At 46.2% G+C, this 22,670-nt stretch overlaps 1 protein-coding gene across 1 annotated transcript in view; it reads right to left on the reverse strand.

Annotated features, from left to right (window-relative positions):
- NLRP2 (NLR family pyrin domain containing 2) overlaps window positions 1-18,783 on the reverse strand; it is a 37,070-nt gene extending 18,287 nt beyond the window's left edge. The window contains 7 exon segments of the mRNA XM_045046350.1: window positions 6,528-8,115; window positions 8,258-8,332; window positions 9,729-9,785; window positions 10,291-10,365; window positions 13,691-13,813; window positions 13,816-13,975; window positions 18,735-18,783. Coding sequence (XP_044902285.1) covers window positions 6,528-8,115; window positions 8,258-8,332; window positions 9,729-9,785; window positions 10,291-10,365; window positions 13,691-13,813; window positions 13,816-13,969 — 2,072 coding nt within the window. The 5' untranslated portion in view covers window positions 13,970-13,975; window positions 18,735-18,783.
- Between the last annotated feature and the right edge of the window lie 3,887 nt (window positions 18,784-22,670).

Consider the following 22,670-nt stretch of genomic DNA (forward strand, 5'->3'; position numbering starts at 1 on the left):
TCAAAAAAAAAAAAAGTCCATAAAAACTTGAGAAAATAATCTTTTTTTTTCAATATATGAAATTTATTGTCAAATTGGTTTCCATACAACACCCAGTGCTCATCCCCAAAGGTGCCCTCCTCAATACCCATCCCCCACCCTCCCCTCCCTCCCACCCCCCATCAACCCTCAGTTTGTTCTCAGTTTTCAAGAGTCTCTTATGCTTTGGCTCTCTCCCACTCTAATCTCTTTTTTTTTTCTCTTCCCCTCCCCCATGGGTTTCTGTTAAGTTTCTTAGGATCCACATAAGAGTGAAACGATATGGTATCTGTCTTTCTCTGTATGGCTTATTTCACTTAGCATCACACTCTCCAGTTCCATCCACGTTGCTACAAAGGGCCCTATTTCATTCTTTCTCATTGCCACGTAGTACTCCATTGTGTATATAAACCACAATTTCTTTATCCATTCGTCAGTTGATGGACATTTAGGCTCTTTCCATAATTTGGCTATTGTTGAGAGTGCTGCTATAAACATTGGGGTACAAGTGCCCCTATGCATCAGTACTCCTGTATCCCTTGGGTAAATTCCTAGCAGTGCTATTGCTGGGTCATAGGGTAGGTCTATTTTTAATTTTCTGAGGAACCTCCACACTGTTTTCCAGAGTGGCTGCACCAGTTTGCATTCCCACCAACAGTGCAAGAGGGTTCCTGTTTCTCCACATCCTCGCCAGCATCTATAGTCTCCTGATTTGTTCATTTTGACCACTCTGACTGGCATGAGGTGATATCTGAGTGTGGTTTTGTATTTCCCTGATAAGGAGCGACGTTGAGCATCTTTTCATGTGCCTGTTGGCCATCTGGATGTCTTCTTTAGAGAAGTGTCTATTCATGTTTTCTGCCCATTTCTTCACTGGGTTATTTGTTTTTTGTGTGTGGAGTTTGGTGAGCTCTTTATAGATTTTGGATACTAGCCCTTTGTCCGATATGTCATTTGCGAATATCTTTTTCCATTCCGTTGGTTGCCTTTTAGTTTTGTTGGTTGTTTCCTTTGCTGTGCAGAAGCCTTTTATCTTCATAAGGTCCCAGTAGTTCACTTTTGCTTTTAATTCCCTTGCCTTTGGGGATGTGTCGAGTAAGAGATTGCTACGGCTGAGGTCAGAGAGGTCTTTTCCTGCTTTCTCCTCTAGGGTTTTGATGGTTTCCTGTCTCACATTCAGATCCTTTATCCATTTTGAGTTTAGAGAAAATACAATCTTTAAGTAATTACATATCCATATACACAGACGTATCAGAGAATGTTCATTTTGTTCTGGGGGTAGGGTTTGTGTAGGTGACCCGATTTCTCTATCTTTTTCAACATTGCTTTAATTTTCTTTTTTTTTTAATTTTAATGTTTATTCTATTTTTGAGACAGAGAGAAAGCATGAGCAGGGGAGGGGCAGAGAGAGAGAAAGAGACAGAATCTGAAGCAGGCTCCAGGCTCTGAGCTGCCAACACAGAGCCCGACGCGGGGCTCGAACTCATGAACCGTGAGATCATGACCTAAACTGAAGTCAGACGCTTAACCGACTGAGCCACCCAGGCACCCCTGCTTTAATTTTCTATTCATGTGTGGGACGTTTGCATTCGGGGCGGCGGGGGGGGGGGACTGATTTTCAGGAAAATGGTGCAAACACTCTAAACCAAGACGTGTCAGAAAATTAAAACATTTTAGTTACCGATGGAGAAATCCTGTGGGACCTAAGGGATAGTCTAATATCTGAAGGTTTTCCTGGAGAAAAACAAAGGTGTAAGCGCCCGAGGAATAAAGGTAACATGTCACTGAAAGAAGCAGCTAGTACTTTCAACAATTTCAGAATTAGGCTTTTTTTAAAATTTTTTAAAGTTTATTTAGTCTGAGAGAGAGAGAGAGAGAGAGAGAGAGAGAGAGAGTGAGCAGGGGAGGGGTAGAGAGAGAGGGAGAGAAAGCAAATCCCAAGCGGGCTCCACGCTGTTGGCACAGAGCCTGACGTGGGGCTTGAACTCATGAACCGTGAGATCATGACCTGAGCTTAAATCAAGAGTGGGATGCTCAACCAACTGAGCCACCCCGGTGCCCTTAGAAGTAGGCATTTAAAAAGAAAATTAAAAAAAAAAAAAGAAGTAGGCATTTAAGGGGCATCTGGGTGGCTCAGTCGGTTAAGCGTCTGACTTCGGCTGAGGTCATGATCTCACGGTTGGTGAGTTCGAGCCCCGCGTCAGGCTCTGTGCTGACAGCTCAGAGCCTGCTTCCCATTCTGTGTCTCCTTCTCTCTCTGCCCCTCCCCCACTTGTGCTCTGTCTCTATCAAAAATAAATGAATGTAAAAAAAATTAAAAAAAAAGAAGTAGACATTTAAAACCTACTACTCTCCCGTGGGTACGTGGCTACTTGGAAATAATAGCACGGAGGCACAGAAAGTGTCTAACTTGCCCCACATCATCACACACTAACAGAGACAGGACTCAAAGTCAAAGAATAAGATCCCAGCACCTGTGCTCACCTCTTACCATCTTCTACCTATCAGCTCGCAACTGAGTTCCACTGAGTTCCAATCAAGGCAGTTGGTTTTCAGAGCATTAAAATGTATCTGAATAATTAACTTATTATTTCCACCCCGTCCCTAAGCCTTTTGAGGGTGGTCACTCAGTCACCCTCTCTTTTTTAAAAAAATTTTAATGTTTATTTATTTTTGAGAGAGAGACATATTATGAACAGGAGAGGGACAGAGAGAGAGAGAGAGAGAGAGAGAGAGAGAGAGAGAGACAGGAATCGGAAACAGGCTCCAGGCTCTGAGCTGTCAGCACAAAACCCGACGCGGGGCTCGAACTCACAAACCTCGAGATCATGACCTGAGCTGAAGCCAGACGCTTAACCACTTGAGCCACCCAGGTGCCCCAGTCACCCTCTCTTCTGAAGGACAATTTTCCTTCCTCCTGCAGAAGGACAAGGTTATACAAGACTGTGTTTTGGGGATGCTCTCCCAGAGGCACTAATGGAGTCCTAATTTTATTTGGGTCAATGTCAATATCTTCCTAAGGTTCAAAAGAGCCCAGAGAAGAAATAGTTTCCAAAGACGGAAGCTTTGTTAGTAGACTTGACTGAAGAGCAAGCCCTACACACAGGAGACAGTTTGTGGTTTGAAATAGGGGAAGGAAAAAGAAACCAGACAGAAGTTAGATTCGGTCAGCTCTAGGGCCCTGGCTGTTTTAAGACAAGGTTATACCTTTGTTTTTTTTAGTGGTACTTGCCCTGAATACAGACACATTTAAAATAAATGATCTAGGGGTGCCTGAGTGGCTCAGTCGGTTAAGCGTCCAACTTTGGCTCAGGTCATGATCTCATGGTTTGTGGGTTCGAGCCCCACATCGGGCTCTGTGCTGTCAGTGTGGAGCCTGCTTTGGAGCCTCTGTCCCCCTCTCTCTCTGCCCCTCCCCTGCTCGTGCTCGCTTGTTCTCTCTCTAAACATTAAAATAAATAAATAAATAAATAACCTATTGTAAAACTTGAGGCACCATGAAGATGAGCCATTATCAACCTAGATTCGTGACTTTTCTTTAAAAATATTTTTAATGTTTATTTATTTTTGAGAGAGAGAGACAGACAGAGAGAGACACAGAAAGGGAGAGACCATGTGAGCCGGTACGGGACAGAGAGAGAGAGGGAGACACAGAATCTGAAGCAGGCTCCAGGCTCTGAGCTGTCAGCACAGAGCCTGATTTGGGGCTTGAACTCACAAGCTGTGAGATCATGACTTGAGCCGAAGTTGGACGCTCAACTGAGCCACTTGGGTGCCCTGAATCTGTGACTTTTCAAAGAGCATGGTCTATGTGCTCTGGGGGGTGAGGGGGAATCTGGGACTGTGTAGGGTTAATGTCAGCAACTGTCTTATCAAGATAAGATAATCAAGCCACTCTGAGTGAAGTCATATGATTTTTGTCTTTCTCTGACTAATTTCACTTAGTATAATACCCTCCAGTTCCATCCATGTAGTTGCAAATGGCAAGATTTCATTCTTTTTGATTGCTGAGTAATACTCCATTGTATATATATACCACATTTTCTTTATCCATTCACTCATCAAAGAGACAAAACAGATGAACATAAGAGAAGGGGAACAAAAATAATATAAAAACAGGGAGGGGGACAAAACAGAAGAGACTCATAAATATGGAAAACAAACTGAGGGTTGCTGGAGGGGTTGTGGGAGGGGGGATGGGCTAAATGGGTAAGGGGCATTAAGGAATCTACTCTTAAAATCATTGTTGCACTATATGCTAATTAATTTGGATGTAAATTTAAAAAAAATAAAATAAAAAAGAATAAAGCAAAGATTTGGGGGGAAAAAAAAGATAAGCCACTAAGTAGAGAAAGTGATTTGATTAGAAGGCGTCTTGTGACTTAACCATTCTGAGAGTTGCAAACCAGCAATGCAATGCTATGGGGTTGCTGTGATGGGGCAGCACAGAAGGGAAAGTGGCAAACAGCATGTGAAAGGAACTTTCATGAAAAGCAGGAGTTTGCATTACAGACCAGAACGGTCACAATTAAACCTAAAGACATCCATGCTGCCTTTTCTCCGATGGGAGCTCTGAGAACCAAGCAGCCGGACTGTGCTTAATGAAATGCCACTTAACACTGGTGCCATTGCTGGTTTTAGCCAAACCAAGGTTAAAAAGAAACAAAAAGGTGGAGGTTCCTCAAAAAAATTAAAAATAGAACTACCTTACGACCCAGCAGTAGCACTACTAGGAATTTACCCAAGGGATACAGGAGTGCTGATGCGTAGGGGCACTTGCACCCCAATGTTTATAGCAGCACTTTCAACACTAGCCAAATTATGGAAAGAGCCTAAATGTCCATCAATGGATGAATGGATAAAGAAGATGTGGCTTATATATACAATGGAATACTACTTGGCAAAGAGAAAGAATGAAATCATGCCATTTGCAGCAACATGGATGGAGCTGGAGGGTATTATGCTGAGTGAAATAAGTCTGTCAGAGAAAGACAGATATCATATGTTTTCACTCACATATGGGTCTTGAGAAATTTAACAGAAGACCATAGGGAAAGGGAAGGGAAAAAAATAGTTTCAAACAGAGAGGGAGGCAAACCATAAGAGACTCTTAAATACAGAGAACAAACTGAGGGTTGATGGGGGGAGGGGGACAGGGGAAAATGGGCGACCGACATTGAGGAGGGTACTTGTTGGGATGAGCACTGGGTGTTGTATATAGTGAGGAATCATGGGATTGTACTCCCGAGGCCAAGAGCACATTGTATACATTGTCTGTTAGCTAACTTGACAATAAATTATATTAAAATAAAATAAAATAAAAGCTCTGATACTCTAAAAAAAAGAAACAAACAAGCAAACAAACAGGAAAACAGAGACTATTTTGACTTGGGATCTTGGATGGGATAGAGACAGGAGGTTATTCATGCAATTTTGTTTTCATCCAAAGCATTTCTTGGAGGACTCTCCTGCAGAGGAAGGACTTAGATAAAGTAGCATGTGGGCCTGTCTAAACACTTGGATGAGAGAAGAAACAAAATCAGAATATGGATGAAGGGATACGGTCTGTGGACTGCTGGTGATCTGGGAGATGGAGAGATGTTCACGCCAACCTGTTGTGCGCCTAACTCTCCCTTGGCAGTGACTCAAGTTTCATGTGGAAAATAGATACCTCCCCCAGGAAATCAATGAGGGCATTTTATTCTGGCCCCATGAATGTGCATGAGGGTTTCAGATACTGATTTTGGAGGACAACTTAGGGGTTAGGAAGAGGTGAGTGGATAAGATAAACATCAGTATGTTGGGGGGCCCTACACAGGACCATGAGCAGTGATCATGGATTGTGACTGTAGGACTTCACGAGCCAACGGACTTGAGTCTAATCCCACTCAAGCACCTTTTTCTGAAAACCAATATCTTCATCTCGACACGGAAGATTACACGGCACCCATGGGCACCGGGTGAGCAGCAGCATTTGCAAACTCTGTAGGAGCTCCGTGGATGTTACTCGAGCCTACATCAAGAATAACAACGCATCACAACCATCTGGGGCCACCCTCACGGTCTCTGTCCTGTTGGGCAAGGCACCTGTGGAAGGACTCCCCTTCCGTCATGGTGGCATGGAGCCTTCCCACCCCTTGTTGATTCAACCTCTGACTTCACATCTTTAATGCTTTTCTACCCATCATGCCAAATGGACAATCGCCCAGAAATGGGAAACCTATATACAGCCAACATGTGAACTGAGACAGGCTGGGCCGTTTGAAAAACTTGCTCAGCTAAGGGAAAAAGGAGACAGGTCTCAAAACACTATCTGGTTCCAATGACCCCATTCCTAATATGAATATAGCGCTTCCCACCTTGAGTGGCAAGCTGGCAGGAGAAATTGTGGCCAGAAGCCCGTTCTGACCCTCAGCCACAGGGAGCGGAAGTCGGCCCCGTTCCGGGTGCCGCAGGGTGGGAGGCTGAGGGCGGGGGCAATTGACAAAGTGAACCGTGAGGCTCCTTACCCGGCAGCCTGGGCCTCGGACCCCGACGCGGTGTCGTCGTCCAGGAACACGCCCTTTTCCACCCGCAGACGCAGTTTCTGCAGCCGTTCGCAATGCTTGAGGCAGAAGGACGCGTGCGCGAGGTCCGTGGGGTCTTTCAAGTGCAGGGACACTTCCGTGACCTGGGCCACGGCTTCCTTCACCAGCGGTTCGTCCTGCGATTCGTAGAGACGGCACAAGGTCTCCCTCGTGTCCGTCACCGAGGAGAAGGGGCCGTTCTCGGGGGACCTCACGGTGCACGCCAGCAGCTCGTGCTTGAGCTCCGTGGACACCGGGCAGCCGAAGGCGGCCCCCAGCTCCCTGACCCGGTCTTCGTTGGCGAGGCCGAACAAGAAGCGCCCCACGTGGGCCAGGTGGGGGTTCCGGCGCCCTTCCTCCTTGGAGAGCAGCGTCCGCACCCCGCGAGCGCCCCAGCCGGGGCCGCCCTCGCCGCCGCCCAGGACGTAGAGCGCGGCCGCCAGGAGGTGCTGCAGGCTCAGGTGCAGGAAGCGGTAGCAGCCCGCGCACTCGCCGCTCTCCAGCAGGAGGCTCCGGTCCACGAAGGGGCGCAGGTCGGCCTCGCGCACGCCCAGTCTGCGCAGGTCCCGGGGCTCAAACAGCGAGGTCTGCGCCCACACGCCCTCGGCCGCCAGGAGGCACAGGGCGCGTAGCGGGGCCCGGGGGCGCGGGCGCGGGCAGCTGCCCGGCGCGGGCGCGAACCGGCTGCACAGGAAGCGCAGCAGCAGCGACGTGGCGGTGCGGCACGTGCGGCCCGGGTCGTCGCCCTCGTCCGCGGGCAGCCGCAGGCAGGCGCCCAGCATCCAGCACACGGCGGGCGCCGAGCCCAGGCGGAGCAGCGCCGCGTTGCTTCTCATCAGCTGCCAAGCGCGCCGCGCCTGAGCCTCGCCTCCCAGCTGTCGCCGCAGATACGCCCTGCGCTCCGGCTCCGAGAGCCCCTCGACCTCCACCAGGAGCGGCTGCTCCACCACCAGCCGCAGCTCCCCCAGGGCCTCGGGCCGCGTGGTCACCAGGAGCGTGGCCGCGGGGAGCAGCTTCCTCTTGAGCAGGCCCCCCAGGAGCACGGGCGCCGGCCGCCGCGCGCCCCAGTCGCCGCCCAGGTCGCGCGCCAGCGCCGCGGCGGGCACGCGCAGCTCCTCGAAAGCGTCGATGACCAGCAGGAGCGTCCGCGCCCGCGCGAGCAGCTGCGGAAGGGCCCGGCGCGGGCCCGGGGCGGTGTCGGCCAGCAGCTCTGACAAGGTGCACGGCCCCCTGCGGCTGAGCGCCTTGCAGCTGAGGTAGAGGGCGGCGGGGCGGGCGCGGGCCTGGCCGGCCTGCGTCCAGTCCAGCATGCACTTCTTGGCCAGCGTGGTCTTCCCGACGCCCGCGGCACCGTGGAGCACCACCGTCTGTGCGAATGGCCCTGCAAACATTTTAGCATTACAGGATGGGACCAGTGTCTCGTATCTCTGGGTGACCATGTGGATGTTTTCACTGGCTTCTGGCCAAAAGTTCTTCTTCCTGCTTTGCCAGACCTCCTCTTCCAATATACTTCTATATTCATCCTGTTTACCTTCGGTGATAGGAGGTAGGGGATAGGAAGGACATAGCTGGTTATTCATTAGGGGGAAAAAATACTGTGTGTGAAGTAGGAAAGGAAAACTAGAGAAGTTTACGAATAGCACCAGGCTCATCCAGGAAGACAGGATACAGACCTGGCTCCTCTCCTTTCGAATCTTCCTTTGCTTCTTCTGGGTCTGTGACATCTTCTCCCTGCATTTGTGCAAGTGCTGCAAAATACAAATTAAATGGAGCTTGATGTAAAAACAGATGAACTGCTTTTTTTTTTGTTTTTTGTTTTTCAGAGATACGAGGTTGCGAGGAGTTCAGATTCTAAGTTCTTTGTTCATGTCATGTGCTGGGAGGTATGACAGCTGGGCTTAAAGAGATGACTAGAGCAAATGACATTCTAAACCATAAGAGACTCTTGGACACGGAGAACGGACTGAGGGTTGGTGGGGGGTGGGGGAGAGGGGAAGGTGGGTGCCGGGCATTGAGGAGGGCACTTGTTGGGATGAACACTGGGTGTTGTATGGAAACCAATTTGACAATAATTTGTATTAAAAAAAATTAAACCAAGTGACAGCCCTCTTTAGTAACATCAAACTCCCGGATGAGACACCCAGAACAAGCAATGTTTGTTCTATTTGCTCATTCAAAACTCAGTGTGATCCATCGAAACTACTTATCTCTCCCCACCGGACTAGAACACACACCAGGATATCAGGGGATAGACCTTCACCATACAGCCCAACCCATTATAGCTGCTCAAGTATCTGGGTAAACCAGTAGTGTTATGCCTGTGTGGAATGCCAGAGAATTCCTAAGTATCTGCCCGAGCTAAGAGTAAAATCTGTGTACATCAAGACCAGCACATGAAGGTTCTTGGCAGCATCATGCAAGGTAGTCAAGTAGAAAAAATTCGGGGCGCCTGGGTGGCTCAGTCGGTTGATCGATCGACTTCAGTTCAAGTCATGATCTCGGGGCCCATGAGTTCGGACATGAGTGCTGACAGCTCAGAGCCTGGAGTCTGCTTTGGATTTTGTCTCCCTCTCTCTCTGCCCCTCCTCTGCTCACACTCTGTCTCTCTCAGAAATAAACATTAAAAATTTTTTTTAATATATTTTTAAAAAGTGGAAAAAATTCAAGCATCCATCCATCCATGAATGGGCAATGTGAGTGTGACTCATCCATACAATGGAATATTATTCTGTAATAAATATGGATGAGTTCACGATATATCCAACAATATGGACGAACCTCAAAAAGATTATGCTAAGTGACAAAGAGACACAAAGACCACATATGTCCAGAAGAGGCAATGCTAGAGACACAGAAAGTAACAGTTGCTTGGAACTGGGCGACAGAGACCAGAGAGTGACTACATGTGGACATGAGGGGACTTTATGGGGTGATGTAAATGTTGTAAAATTGGAGAGCGGCCATGGTTGCGAAAGTCTACATTTACACAAAATCATTAGTAGTACATTAAAATTTAGGATACATAACATTTATGATACCTAAGTTGTACTTCACTAAGGCCATTTAAAAAAATACCATCAGGCCAACTTAAGAAATTGACTGATGTTAAACTGACCACAGCACTGATTGAGGCAAGACACCTACCTCCGGCAGGTCTTAATTTTCTCATCTGGGAGTTCGATATTACTAAAGTCTGAGCATCTGAAATTGAAAAAAAATGATGGAGAAACTCTATACAATACACTGCTTTTCTGTGAACTAAAGAAATTCCAATTCTTTCCAATGTTCATCTCCCTGCTTTGTTCTTTTTTTTTTCTATTTTTTTTGAACGTTTTTTATTTATTTTTGGGACAGAGAGAGACAGAGCATGAACGGGGGAGGGTCAGAGAGAGAGGGAGACACAGAATCGGAAACAGGCTCCAGGCTCTGAGCCATCAGCCCAGAGCCCGACGCGGGGCTCGAACTCACGGACCGCGAGATCGTGACCTGGCTGAAGTCGGACGCTTAACCGACTGCGCCACCCAGGTGCCCCACCCCGCCTTGTTCTTAAGGAAGGGAAGAAGGTATTTTCTGAGAGACATTTCGGGATTATAAATAGTGGAGGGAAATGAGGTTGGAGAGAGATGGCGAGTCCAGTAAGGGTGGGTGAGGGAGGGAGAGGAGAGGTCACTCAGCTTGCTCCAACGTTGAGCGTTCTATGACCAACCTGGCTCTTCTTCTCCTGAACACTGTTGTGTCTCTTCCAGGTTGGCACATTTTGGTTCCGGAGTCCTGGTGATCCCTGAGAAAAAAGGGGGGCATTTGTAGGCTTGTCACTATGTAGCATTGCAACTTCTGCCCAGGGAAGAGAGTGGGACTTTAAGAAGGGTCATGTTTGACAACTGGGTTTCAATAGTTAAGCCCGGATTACATGAACAGGATGCTAACGTGATACTGGAGATAAAATCAAAGTGTGCCAAGCCATGATGTCATGCTTACGTGCCTCTGTGGCAAGTGGGTTCCTACGCAGTTCAGAACACACAATGTGTGTTCTGTGTCAGGGAGGTGTATGCAGAATAACCTCCAAAGGCAGAAGGAGCCCTAAGACGGAAGAAAAAGGCTGACAAGTCCAGTTGACAAGAAATGGCTTATTAAAAAGCATGTCAAGAGCATCCACAAGACAAGAAGATCTTTGGAACCCTGCTTTTATAGCTCTAGAGGCTGGGAGTACATGTGGCGAGGAGAAGGAGAATAGATGTGTTCCACAGTCCTATCTCCAGGGCAGATCAAGGACATTATGCACTGAGGGTGTACTTAAGGGTGTGGTTAAACAAAAGGAAAGACAGTGGACATGGGGGCGGGGCTGGGCTCAAGAAGACTGCAGGTCACAGAGCAGTCATCATGGTGGTTTGTCCTAGGTGTCACCAGTCAAGTTCACACAGTGAGAGAAATGGGCACGTATACACCATTACTTCTTCCTGAGGGCATCAGAAACCTTCCATGCGTTAATTCCCGGGTTTCTAATAAGGTGGTTAAAGCTTCACTGTCCTGGGAGGGGCTATAGGAACAGGGGGGAGTCACGAAGGGAGAGGAAATACTTCAAACTCAACACTGGATAAATGAAGAGGGGAGTCTAGGAGGGTCTTGCAGAAAGACCCAGGAGGCAACTGGCTGGAGTATCAATAGTCGTATCTTTGCTTTTCAAACCAGCCTCTGGTTTACTGTTGGCTTGAGCCCAGGTCATGTTGTTAAAGGTACTGGTGATTGATGATGTCAAGAGAAGAGAATGTTGAAAATCACAAACTCAAAAATCCTTTTGGCCAGGGTTAGCAGATTTTTTTTTTTTTGGCTACTGCAAAGGACCAGACAGTAAATATTTCCTGCTTTTCAGGCCACCTCTCTCTACCTCTGCCCTTGTGAGGCAAATGCCGTCACAGATAACGTATGAGCAAATGAGTACGCCGTGTGCAAAGCACACTTGGTTTATGAATACTGATGTTTGAATTTCACAGGGTTTTCATAGGCTGGAAAATAGTCTTTGATTCCTCCCCCCCGCCCCATACAATTTGTTCCTAGCATGTAAGATGCACAAAAGCACATGGCGGGCCAGATTTGGTTTGTGAGCCAAGGTTGGCCAACCCTTGCTGTAGGTCCATCTAAAATCCAGACAGTCCAGATTCCAAGGGAAAGCTCACTCTTTCCAGCATCTGTGTGTATTTACTCATTTCTACTGTAAATACTGCTTTTTTGAGCTCCTTTCCCTACGTCTTAACTCTTCACCCACCTGGATGGCAGCAGAAATGAGGGCTTGGCTTTCTTTGCATCCTTAGTGCTCAGCACCACATTTTGTCTATTTAAGACAAGCTCCTGAATTCCAAAATCTCTCTCTCTCTCTCTCTCTCTCTCTCTCTCTCTCTCTCTCACACACACACACACACACACACACACACACACACACACAAGACTGTAAATGAGGTAACTTACTTAATGATGGAGGCTTATTTCCCAGAAAAGACTTCAAAGCTACTTCTAGGAAAGGAGGGAGAAACTGCACTTTTCAGAGCCAAACCCTTATAGGTATCCAACTCTGAGTTTCTTCCAGTTATTTCTAAATTTGTCATCTTCAGAGGCCAGCTAGGGATGAAAACCCTCGCCTATCTATTTGAAGATAGGGAACATTAAAGCTAAAAATGGATCCCTGGATGGAATAAAACTGGCCTTTTTTTAAATTATTTTTTTAACATTTATTTATTTTTGAGACAGAGAGAGACAGAGCATGAACGGGGGAGGGGAAGAGAGAGAGGGAGACACAGAATCGGAAGCAAGCGCCAGGCTCCGAGCCATCAGCCCAGAGCCCGACGCGGGGCTCGAACTCACAGACCGCGAGATCGTGACCTGAGCCGAAGTCGGACGCTCAACCGACTGAGCCACCCAGGCACCCCTGGCCTTTTTTTTTTTTAAGAAAAATAAAATCGTAGGATAGGAAAACGATTTTGAATACCCTTGCTGAAGAGCAAGAGAGAAAATGTCCTCTAGAGCACAGTGGTCTCCAAGACAAATGTAACACCTGTCACAAAAGTATGTGATTTCGTATCTTTCTAGGAACCACATGATGAAAGCTGTGAAGAGGTACAGCTGATTTTCATACTTTTTTAATGTAGCTCTATGTAAAATACTAACACTTAGATGTGTAGTCGGTATAAGAGTTGTTCATGAGATAGTACGTAAAACTGTGCAGTTAAAAGCCCGTGTGTATTTTATCCTTGCAGCACACCTGAATTGAACCAGCCACACCTCAAGTGTGTACTAACCACATGTGGCCGCTCTGTTAGGTGTCAGAGCCCTGGATGATATTATAAAACCTTGGGTGCACACAGGTGTCACCTGGGAAGCGGTTAAGAACCTGACACCTGGGTGGGGGAGACACAGATCACTTAGCTAAATAATGATCTCCGGTGGTAGGTTCTGGACATCAGCGTATTTAAAGCTCCTGGGGACATTGCCCCTAACAGTGAAAGTTGACAGCCACCAACCTAAAACACAGTTCTCCACTCAGGGGACATTTGCCAGTGTCTAGAGACCTTTTTGGTTGTCACACATGAGGGGAGTATGCTGCTGGCATCTAACGGGCAGAGGTGTTGGGATGCCAGCACTGGGGCCCCAGGGGTGTTGCCAGATACCTCAAAGGAGGTTCCCAGCCCCACATGTTGTTAGTGCTGCTAGTCAAGGGGAAGGTAGGGGTTTGCATATTGAGTGTGCATCAGAGTGTATGGAAGCAAACACCATAAGTGGGAACTGAAAGTGAAACAGAGTGTGTACAATAATTTAACATCTTGGAGGAGGTATGGAAGAATGGGATCATGAATATATTCTCTAAGGAACAGCTTTGGACAGAGCGGATGCAGAGGGAGGAGGCCAGGGGAGGTATACAATACTTGGGCAGAGTGGAAAGAGCTGGAAAAGACTTGGAAAAGAGCTGAAAGATACCACCAGACTTAATGAAGGTCTAGCATTTGGGTTCAGGGCAGGTAGCCTCTCCAAAGCTCAGTGTTACTCTTGTGCATCTGAAACCTTAGAGGCTACTACTCTTTCCTCCTATGACACAGTGTGGACTCATTTCTACTTACCCCTGAGCTCATCCTTTGCTTTCTCAGACAGATCTGTTCGGTTCATCTTGTCAAAGACTTGGATGGTCACCATCTCTACCCAATGGCTGGGGCAGCGGTTGGTGAGAATTTCTGCCAGCTGCTTCCATCGGCTTCCTCTACCTCTGTCGGAGGGATGTGCTGTAACTCATCTTGCAGGGAAAGGGGCCTCAACAGAGACTTGAACTCGTTCAGCTCATTCTGCCTGAGCTGTTCCAGAAGGGGCTGCAGGTTGAAACCCAGCTGCGCAGCAGGTACCATCTTGTCCTACGTGAGAGATCCGAGCTTTGGGCATTAAAGAAGAATCAAGGGTGGAAATCAAAGAGAGCAAATTGGCACTCCTCTCTCAAACACCAGTTGCCTCTGTGTTGGGACTGGGCAATTCTCACTGCCCAACTGCTGCTTTAAGAACAAACTCCCTGGAGCGCCTGGGTGGCTCAGTCGGTTGAGCGTCCGACTTCAGCTCGGGTTATGATCTCACAGTCTATGAGTTCAAGCCCCACGTTGGGCTCTGTGCTGACAGCTCAGAGCCCGGGGCCTGTTTCAGATTCTGTGTCTCCCTCTCTCTCTGACCCTCCCCCATTCATGTTCTGTCTCTCTCTGTCTCAAAAATAAGTAAATGTTAAAAAAAATTTTAAAAAACAAAAAAAAGAACAAACTCCCCAAAAGGCCAAATTCACACGAAACTCCCTTAGTTTTTGGCTGGATACAGTGGTTCACGTTTTTAGAACCTGAGACCCTTTTGAGAGTGTGCAAATCCCTGAGGGTAGGTAGGAAGTCCATGCTGATGGGTCCTCTGGACTTAGCAGATCACCTGTTTTATTAAATTTGGTGGACAAATGAGCTAATGAGAACTACCGACTTTAGCTCTCTAGGACCCTTGGCTCAAACACGCAAACTGTTCAATGAATAGAATTTCAAATACATGTCTCTTGAAGTCAGGAGATCACTCTTTTTAAGCAATAGTATATTGAGAAGGGGTACCACTCAACTGCCTGGTGAGCCTCTGTTAAGATGCTTTCTTTCAAAGTCGAGACCATTCTGTAGTCAAAGTCCCTGACGCCCGAATTTCCAGTTGTAAAACAAGTATGCCGTCACCCACCATATTAACTGGCTTTGGGCCTTTGTTTATTCAAGTAGAAGCTCCCGCTGGGTGCTGGGAACAATTTTAGAACTGAAGGGACCACTATAAAGGTGGGTAAGAAACCTGCCCACTTGGGGTTTATGTTCAATTTTGGGTACACATACATGGTATGGGAGAAGCAGACATTTCACAGATAAACAGAAAGGGGTGACATCAAAATATGAAGATAGGGTGATATAGAGAAATAGAATGAAGGGAATTTTGCAAGACGTGAGCATGGACATTTTCTCAGAGGAATAGGTCAACCGCTAAGATGCGGACAAGGAGCTGCCAGATGTGGGAATTTTGTGAGGGATAAATTCTTTTTTTTTTAATGTTTTTTTCAACGTTTATTTATTTTTGGGACAGAGAGAGACAGAGCATGAACGGGGGAGGGGCAGAGAGAGAGCGAGACACAGAATCCGAGGCAGGCTCCAGGCTCTGAGCCATCAGCCCAGAGCCCGACGCGGGGCTTGAACTCACGGACCTCGAGATCGTGACCTGGCTGAAGTCGGACGCTTAACCGACTGTGCCACCCAGGCGCCCCTGTGGGGGATAAATTCTAAGCAGAGTGAACAAGGAGTATGAAAGCTCAGGGCTGAGTGGAGCTCAGCAGGTTGGAGGCAAATAATACAGATACACACTTGCTATAGCAGATGAGCACAGGATGAAACTCATACCCTAGGGTCAGATCTCTGATCATGAAGGCAGTGGCATGGTAAATTGGGATTTTTATAATTTGATTCCAGGTACAGTCCAGCAGGGATGCCACACCATCTGTCCTATACTCAGAAGCACTTTGTCTTGTTGCATGGGTAGGATAGAGAGCTGTACCAAAGAGCTGGTAAGGGAAATGCATTCATGATGCATGAAGATGGTAAGGAAGGCTTTACTGGAGACAGGCAGCTACAGCCGGGGTTTGGAGGCAGAGGACAGAGATGGAGCTCAGCTCCAAACACAGCAAGGACAAGTGGGTGGATCCAAGGAGGTGGGGGTCGGTGGATGGACAGTCACCGAGAGGAAACATCAAGGCTACGGGCATTCTTGTTAGATCCATTCACCAAGATTCCTGCTGAGGGCAGACCAGGGTGAGCAGATGTCACCTGGTTGAGGAGGAATTTGGTCAGATAGCAAGGGTGGGGGAATTTTTGCTAAGCTGACCCAGCAGGATTCTGGCTCAAGTTGGACTAAGTGGACCAAGGAGAGAGCCCAAGGACGAGGTCCAAAGGAAAAGAGCACCTAGGATGCTGACTCCAATTCAGTCAAGAAGACCATCTTTGTCAGTGCCTGGCTTAGGATTCTGAATTCATCCTGAGGGTGGAGGGGTCAGGTCACACGTTGGTAGTCCCTGCAAGGTGGCTGGCACTGCCATCTGCCCTTTAGACTTAGCTCATTTAATCCTTATGATATCACCAAGTGTTATATTCTCCCTATTTCAGATACTGATACTGAGGCACCAGAGAGGTAAGATAGACCATTCAAGGTCACATGACCACATGGACTCTGAACTAGATATTATAAATAGCTCTGAAGCCCAGGTGTCAATCACCCTGATGGGACGGTTGTTTGACTTGGGTGTAGTTGTGGAGAACTGAATTACATCTTTTGAGAGAAATCAGTGGTTTCTGGGCAGTAAGGGAGGGAAATGAAGAGAAAATGAGGACCCAACAAACACCCAGGATAGGGGCACCTTCCACTTCCAGCTGCTTGGATTTCCACATTCCCTTCCCAGTGAGGAAGGGGCTGGGTCTAGGGTTAGGGTCAAGAACAGCCCCTCCACTGTGTTCCTGAGGTGCACGCCCACTCTACCTGCTTCTTAATTTGTCACCAACTCCATACATAAAACCACGTTTCGGCCAAGGGTGGTCATGGGACATTGCTGGCCCACGAAGTTAGCTTAAGCATTTTTGGTTGGGCTTCTGAGAATGTTATGTTTGTCTTGATATAAAGGTGGCAGAAACAGCTGAGTATCCTTTGACCTTTGTCCCCCGACCCTGCCAGGCATGTGGAGAAGGTACATGTGGTCAGGAAGCCGCAGTCGACCTGAAAGAGGGAAGCTGGGCCCTCTGGGAGTTAGCCTGTGGCAGCTGTATTTGCTCCAGACTGTGGTGTGAGGGATAAGGTCATCTGAAGCATCCCCAAACCGCAAAACCAGGAGACTCGTCCCAGCTTCCACATGCACCAAACCTGCTCCAACACACGCCTAGTAGTTCTGTTCGTATTGGGTTTCAAACAAATCCTGTTGACCAACGTTTTTTTTCCCTCATGTAAGCATGCATATATATATTTCATTTTTCTTAAGGTAAAATTGATGTAACATAAAATTAACCATGGACCATTTTCAGGGAACAGTTCAGTGGCATTTGATATATTCAAGTGTGCAACCACCACCTCAGATTAGTTCCAGACATCTTCATCTCCCTAAAAGGAAACCCCACTCCCCAAACGCCCCTCCCTGCAGCCCTCTGGTGACCACCAGTCTGCTCCCTGTCCCCAAGGATTTGCCTGTTTGGAAGATTCCCACAAATAGTCACACATTATGTACAAAAACTAACTCAGAACAGACCAAAGACCTAAATGGAAGGGAAAAGCTACATAACATTTTAAGGTATTTATGAGTGCCTAAAGTTTTATGCCAGCTTAAGAAAAATAAGAAAAAGGACATTGTTTCTAGTGTTTCTTCTCATATTAATAGGCAGCTGTGATCCTGCCTCCCCATCTACCTTCCTCCCTCTGAAGGCAGAGAGCCACCGCTCACTCAAGATCCTCAACACCTTGATTCCCTCCCCCCTCCTCCCACCTTAGTTTGTAGAGTCCTTCTTGGCCCTACGATCTCCTCAAATTTGACTTCAGGTTATAGTTACCAGCAGATTTCATGTGTCTTTTTTTTTTTTTTAAAGAGATGATGGCAATGTGCCCCACCAAGTGCCATTTATATGCTAGTCAGGTCAGGTGTTCAACATATAATTTAGTCCCTTTGAAAGAGTTGGGCGGGGTCATTGTGTAAAATGATCCTTTAAAACGTGGAGAATGGAAATTTACAGAGGTTGAGTGATGGCCAGTTCTCACCCAGCTGTGAAGTGTTGAAACCAATATTCTACTCAAAGCAGTCTTATCCCAGAACCTGTGATCTCAGTTCCTCTGCTAGTTGACTCAAGTATATGCCACTCTAAAGTTGCCAGTAATTACACAGAAAAAATGAGGACCAGACAGAAGAATAAAGTCAACTGGTTAAATACAGAAGAAAGTATTCTGTTAAGCCAACAGATAGATTAAGCAAAGTGTGTCAACACCTGATGGGTTTTCAAGGCTGGTGACTATTATACAATACTCACTGTGTAATTACAGTGGAAAAGAGAAAAGTTAAACTTGCGATTTGGTTTAAAATTACAACAGCGAAGAGAATCTTATATGGAAATAGGATATATATACCTAAACATTCAGTGGTTGCATTTACATTGCAACGCAATGGGGGATTCTTGTTGAGCCTCTTGAACTCTCAGTCTCTAATTAGCATGCATTTTATTTGTAGGAGGACCTATTTAATAGAAAAATGATTCAGCGACATTTCGGGGACTTGTCAGAAAGGGACCAAAAAAAAAAAAATCCTTTGCGTTTAGCAGACAAGGTCTTAAGAAAATCAATTTCAGGAGAATAGTAAGATAAGCATCTAGAGTGTAATGAATAAAAACATGCATGATATTCTCGGGGATATGGCTGTAGAATGCTACTTGTAGAAACTCAACCCAGGAGAGAGAAACTTTTGCACAAAGAGGAGTTTCACTTGAAATCTCAATAACCCTTCAGAGGGGTGACATCCAAACATTCAAAGAAAGGGAGGAGGAATTTTTATTGTAGAGATGTAACAGTGGAATAAAGTAAGGAGGCAGGGGTGTTACTCACCTTTCCAACACCAGGAACTCCTCTCCCACGGTGAGTGCTGTGGGTACAGAAGGCCTCCTATTAAAAGAGTTTCTCCTTCTGCCCCGAGCTCTGTGATTGGACCTTGGGACCCAATCCCATTGCAGAGAACTTGCTGCATCCACCACAGTTACTGAGAGGTGGCCATTTCCTCAGGGTGAGTGTCATTTTCTCCTAGACCAGAGTTCCTCGATCTCAACCGCATGCATAACCCACCTCCCTGGGTATCATTTCAAAGTATCAAGTTCCCAGAGATTCTGATTTATGAATCGGATCGGGGCTGCCCAAACTTCGGGCTTCTTGAAAGATCCCCAGATGATTGTAATTGCAGCCAATCTTGAGAAGATCTGCTTAGAGCCTTCAGCTGTGAATGGCCGCCCCTTTCTGTCACACCAGGTATTTTAAAACCTACCCACATTTCATGTTAAATACAAGTGGCACGTTAAATACAAGAGGTACATCAATAGCCAAGTTCATCAGTTTTACACTGACAATGTTAATTTTTGTAGATATGTAATTATGATTTCAAAATTTTGGAGTTCAAAGTTTTTGTTTTCGAACGAATATATATCTACATCTCACTTTCTCATCTATCTGCTCAAGCCTGAAGAGTCTCCAGACCAATATATGATATACTAAATAGAATACATTAAAATATTTTAATACAATAAATAATATAATACACATGCAACATAAGCCATGTGTATAATTTTAAATTTTCTAATAGACACATTAAAAAAGATAAAAGAACCGGGACACCTGGGTGGCTCAGTCAGTTAAGCGTCCGACTTCACCTCAGGTCATGATCTCAACGTTTGTGGGTTCGAGCCCCACATCAGGCTCTGTGTTGACAACTCAGAGCCTGGAGCCTGCTTCGATTCTGTTTCCATCTCTCTCTGCCCTTTGCCTGCTCACATTCTGTCTGTCTCTCTCTCTCTTAAATATAAGTAAAACATTAAAAAAGCTTTTTTAAATAAAACAAGGAAAAAGAATGAGGTGAAATTAATTTTTACAATATTTACAATATTAATTTTCCAATATATCCAAAATATTATTTCAACATGTAGTCAATGTAATTGGCTACTGGGATATAATAATTGGGATATTTTACATTCAACATTTTGTTCTAAGGCTCTGAAATCTGGTCTGCACTTCACACTCGTAGCACATTTCAGTTTAGATAATGTACATTTCTGGTGTTCAATAGCCACAAGTGGCTAGTGGCTATCATATGGGTTAGGTCTAGACCCAAGGACAGGAAAATGACCTCTGGTTTTAAAAAGGAGGAGGGTCAAGGGATCAAAAGGGTTGGTCTTCCAGCATTTGGTTACTTCTCTGAGCCTCTTGATATACATCTATCAGGAGTCTTTTAGTAAGAGGAGGTAAGCCATGAACCTTCAGATATAAGAATCAACCCGAGAGCTGCCTTCCAGGTCACAGTACACAGAGGGCCATTCATCCATTTGAACCCTTCTAGACTGCAAAGTCAGTTGAGTTACCTAACGTCTGTGTCTCAGTTTCCTTATTTGTAAGATGGTGATAACAATAGCACCTGCCTCATAGGACAAGAGTATTTTATTTATGTATTTATTTAAAGTTTATTTATTTACTTTGCAGGGGAGGAGCAGAGAGAAAGAGAGACAGAATCCCAAGCAGGCTCCATGCCATCAGCACAGAGCCTGATGCAGGGCTGGAACTCATGAACTGTGAGATCATGACCTAAGCTGAGATCAAGAGTCAGACACTTAACCGACTGTACCACCCAGGTGCCCCTTTTATTATTTACTTTTGAGAGACAGAGAGAGAGAGCATGAGCCATGAGATAGAGGGACAGAGGATCCGAAGAGGGCTCTGCATTGACAGCAGTGAGCCCAGGTAGGGCTCGAACTCACGAACCGAACCATGAAATCATGACCTGAACCGAAGTCAGATGCTCAACCAACTGAGCCGCCCAGGCACCCCAGGAGAAGAGTATTTTAAGTGAGTTAGTACTTGTAATGGATTTAAACAGTATGTAGAAGAAAGGCATGCACGTTCCTGTTTAAAGATAAACATTTCCCCACATTCCTCAGATGAGATGAGATGTTGGCAAACATCCTCCTGACAGAAAACACAAGGGGGTAAACTTATTTTGCTTCACTCCTGTAGACTTCATTTGTACCCTGACCCTTCTCTCCCAGTCACCAAGATAGAGTAGGATGGGAAGAACCACAGACACGCGCCTACATCCCAGAGACCCCCTGGCCTCAGCAGTGCTGCTCTTATGAGGAACAGACTTCTCTGGCAAGTGACACAGACCCCAAGGAAGTTTGAGTGACCCCACTCCCAACAGGGAGAAAATACAATCCATATCCTCTTTCTCTTCCCCCCTTGGTGGAAAGGAGACTTGCAGAATTGCCCGACATCACAAAGACGTTAATCATCTGAACTTCAAACTACACTCAGTCTAATCTGATTCCTATTTCCTATTCCCAAATCCCATATCAACATTTAAATATTTCTATATATTTCTATGCAATTCAAGGGGTAAGAAAATCACAAGATAAAGAACAAGAAATAAATAATTTCTAGGCAAAGCCCTGCTTTGAGATACCATGAACTCATGGCCCTTGCTTCTTAATTCTGCATTCCCTTCTTCATATACAAAGATATATATACAAAGATACAAAGGGGGAGCAATGAGTTCCTGAAGAGCTACAATCATGAGGTATGTAAATGGTCCCCAAAGGAACTTTCTAGACAGGCAGTAGCATAATCATTATTTCCCCTTCACACTCTGCTTCTGTCTCTTCCCAACACAATGTCAACACTGATCTATCCATGGGTGTTGATTTTGAACGTAAACAAGATACTTACATTAGGTTAAGTTACACCTTTGTTCTTGAGTGTTCTCGCTGACTGAACCTCCTTGACTAGCTAGGTCATCTTTTCTCCTAGACAAATATGTAGGGGTGATTTAAAATCTTCTCCATGAGGTGCCTGGGTGGCTCAGTTGGTTGGGCATCCAACTTCAGCTCAGGTCATGATCTCACGACTCGTGGGTTCAAGCCCCATGTCGGGCTCTGTGCTGACAGCTCGGAGCCTGGAGCCTGTTTTGGATTCTGTGTCTCCCTCTCTCTCTGCCCCTCCTCCACTCATACTCTGTCTCTCTCTCTCTCAAAAGTGAATAAACATCAAAAAAAATTTTTTAATCTTCTATTATACCTCCATGATGCTATCTTTGCAAAAAACCTCAAATAATTTATAATCAACCTTTTAGGAGTTTTCATTTCATTCTAGACAGGTAGATTACATGAAGCAGGTCTGCATTTAGTCCTCACAAAAATGGTGGTAGCTTGGATTATTGCCCCCAGTTTTGTAGTCATCCATGTGATCATACAGTAGATCTAAGCCTTTTCCAGTTAGGATTCCATCAGAACACGAGGACTACCGAGAGAGATGTGGGACACAGGGCTTTATGGCAACAATTAGAACGTATGTAGTTGTGGTTGCAGATGCATCTGGTATCACTCTAATGCTACTGAAGTTCAGCCAGGATGGGTGTTGACAGGAAAAGCTGCATGTGGAGTGTGGCAGATCATGAGCACACTGGAACCCTCAAGAAAATCAGTGTCAATCTGTCTATCACCACCTCCCACCTCAATGACATGCATGGTGCTCTTCACTATAGACCTTCAGTAGTGCTGGTGCAGGTGCCAGTGGGCGTGAAGGTGGGCTCACACCCATGGGTGAGCCAGCAGATCCCATAAAACATCTGTGAGCTGCACCATGACAGACACTGCACTTCCCACACTCACCACCTGAGGGTCACTTCCACCTTCTATGTCTTGTGTCAATTTCTGTTGTCATCCCTGACCCAGAACCACAGAGGGAAGAAAATTCAAGGAAATTTCATTCAGGCTTAGCTAAATTGACCTA

This window comes from Felis catus, chromosome E2 (assembly GCF_018350175.1).
Source record: "Felis catus isolate Fca126 chromosome E2, F.catus_Fca126_mat1.0, whole genome shotgun sequence".
Lineage (NCBI taxonomy): Eukaryota > Metazoa > Chordata > Mammalia > Carnivora > Felidae > Felis > Felis catus.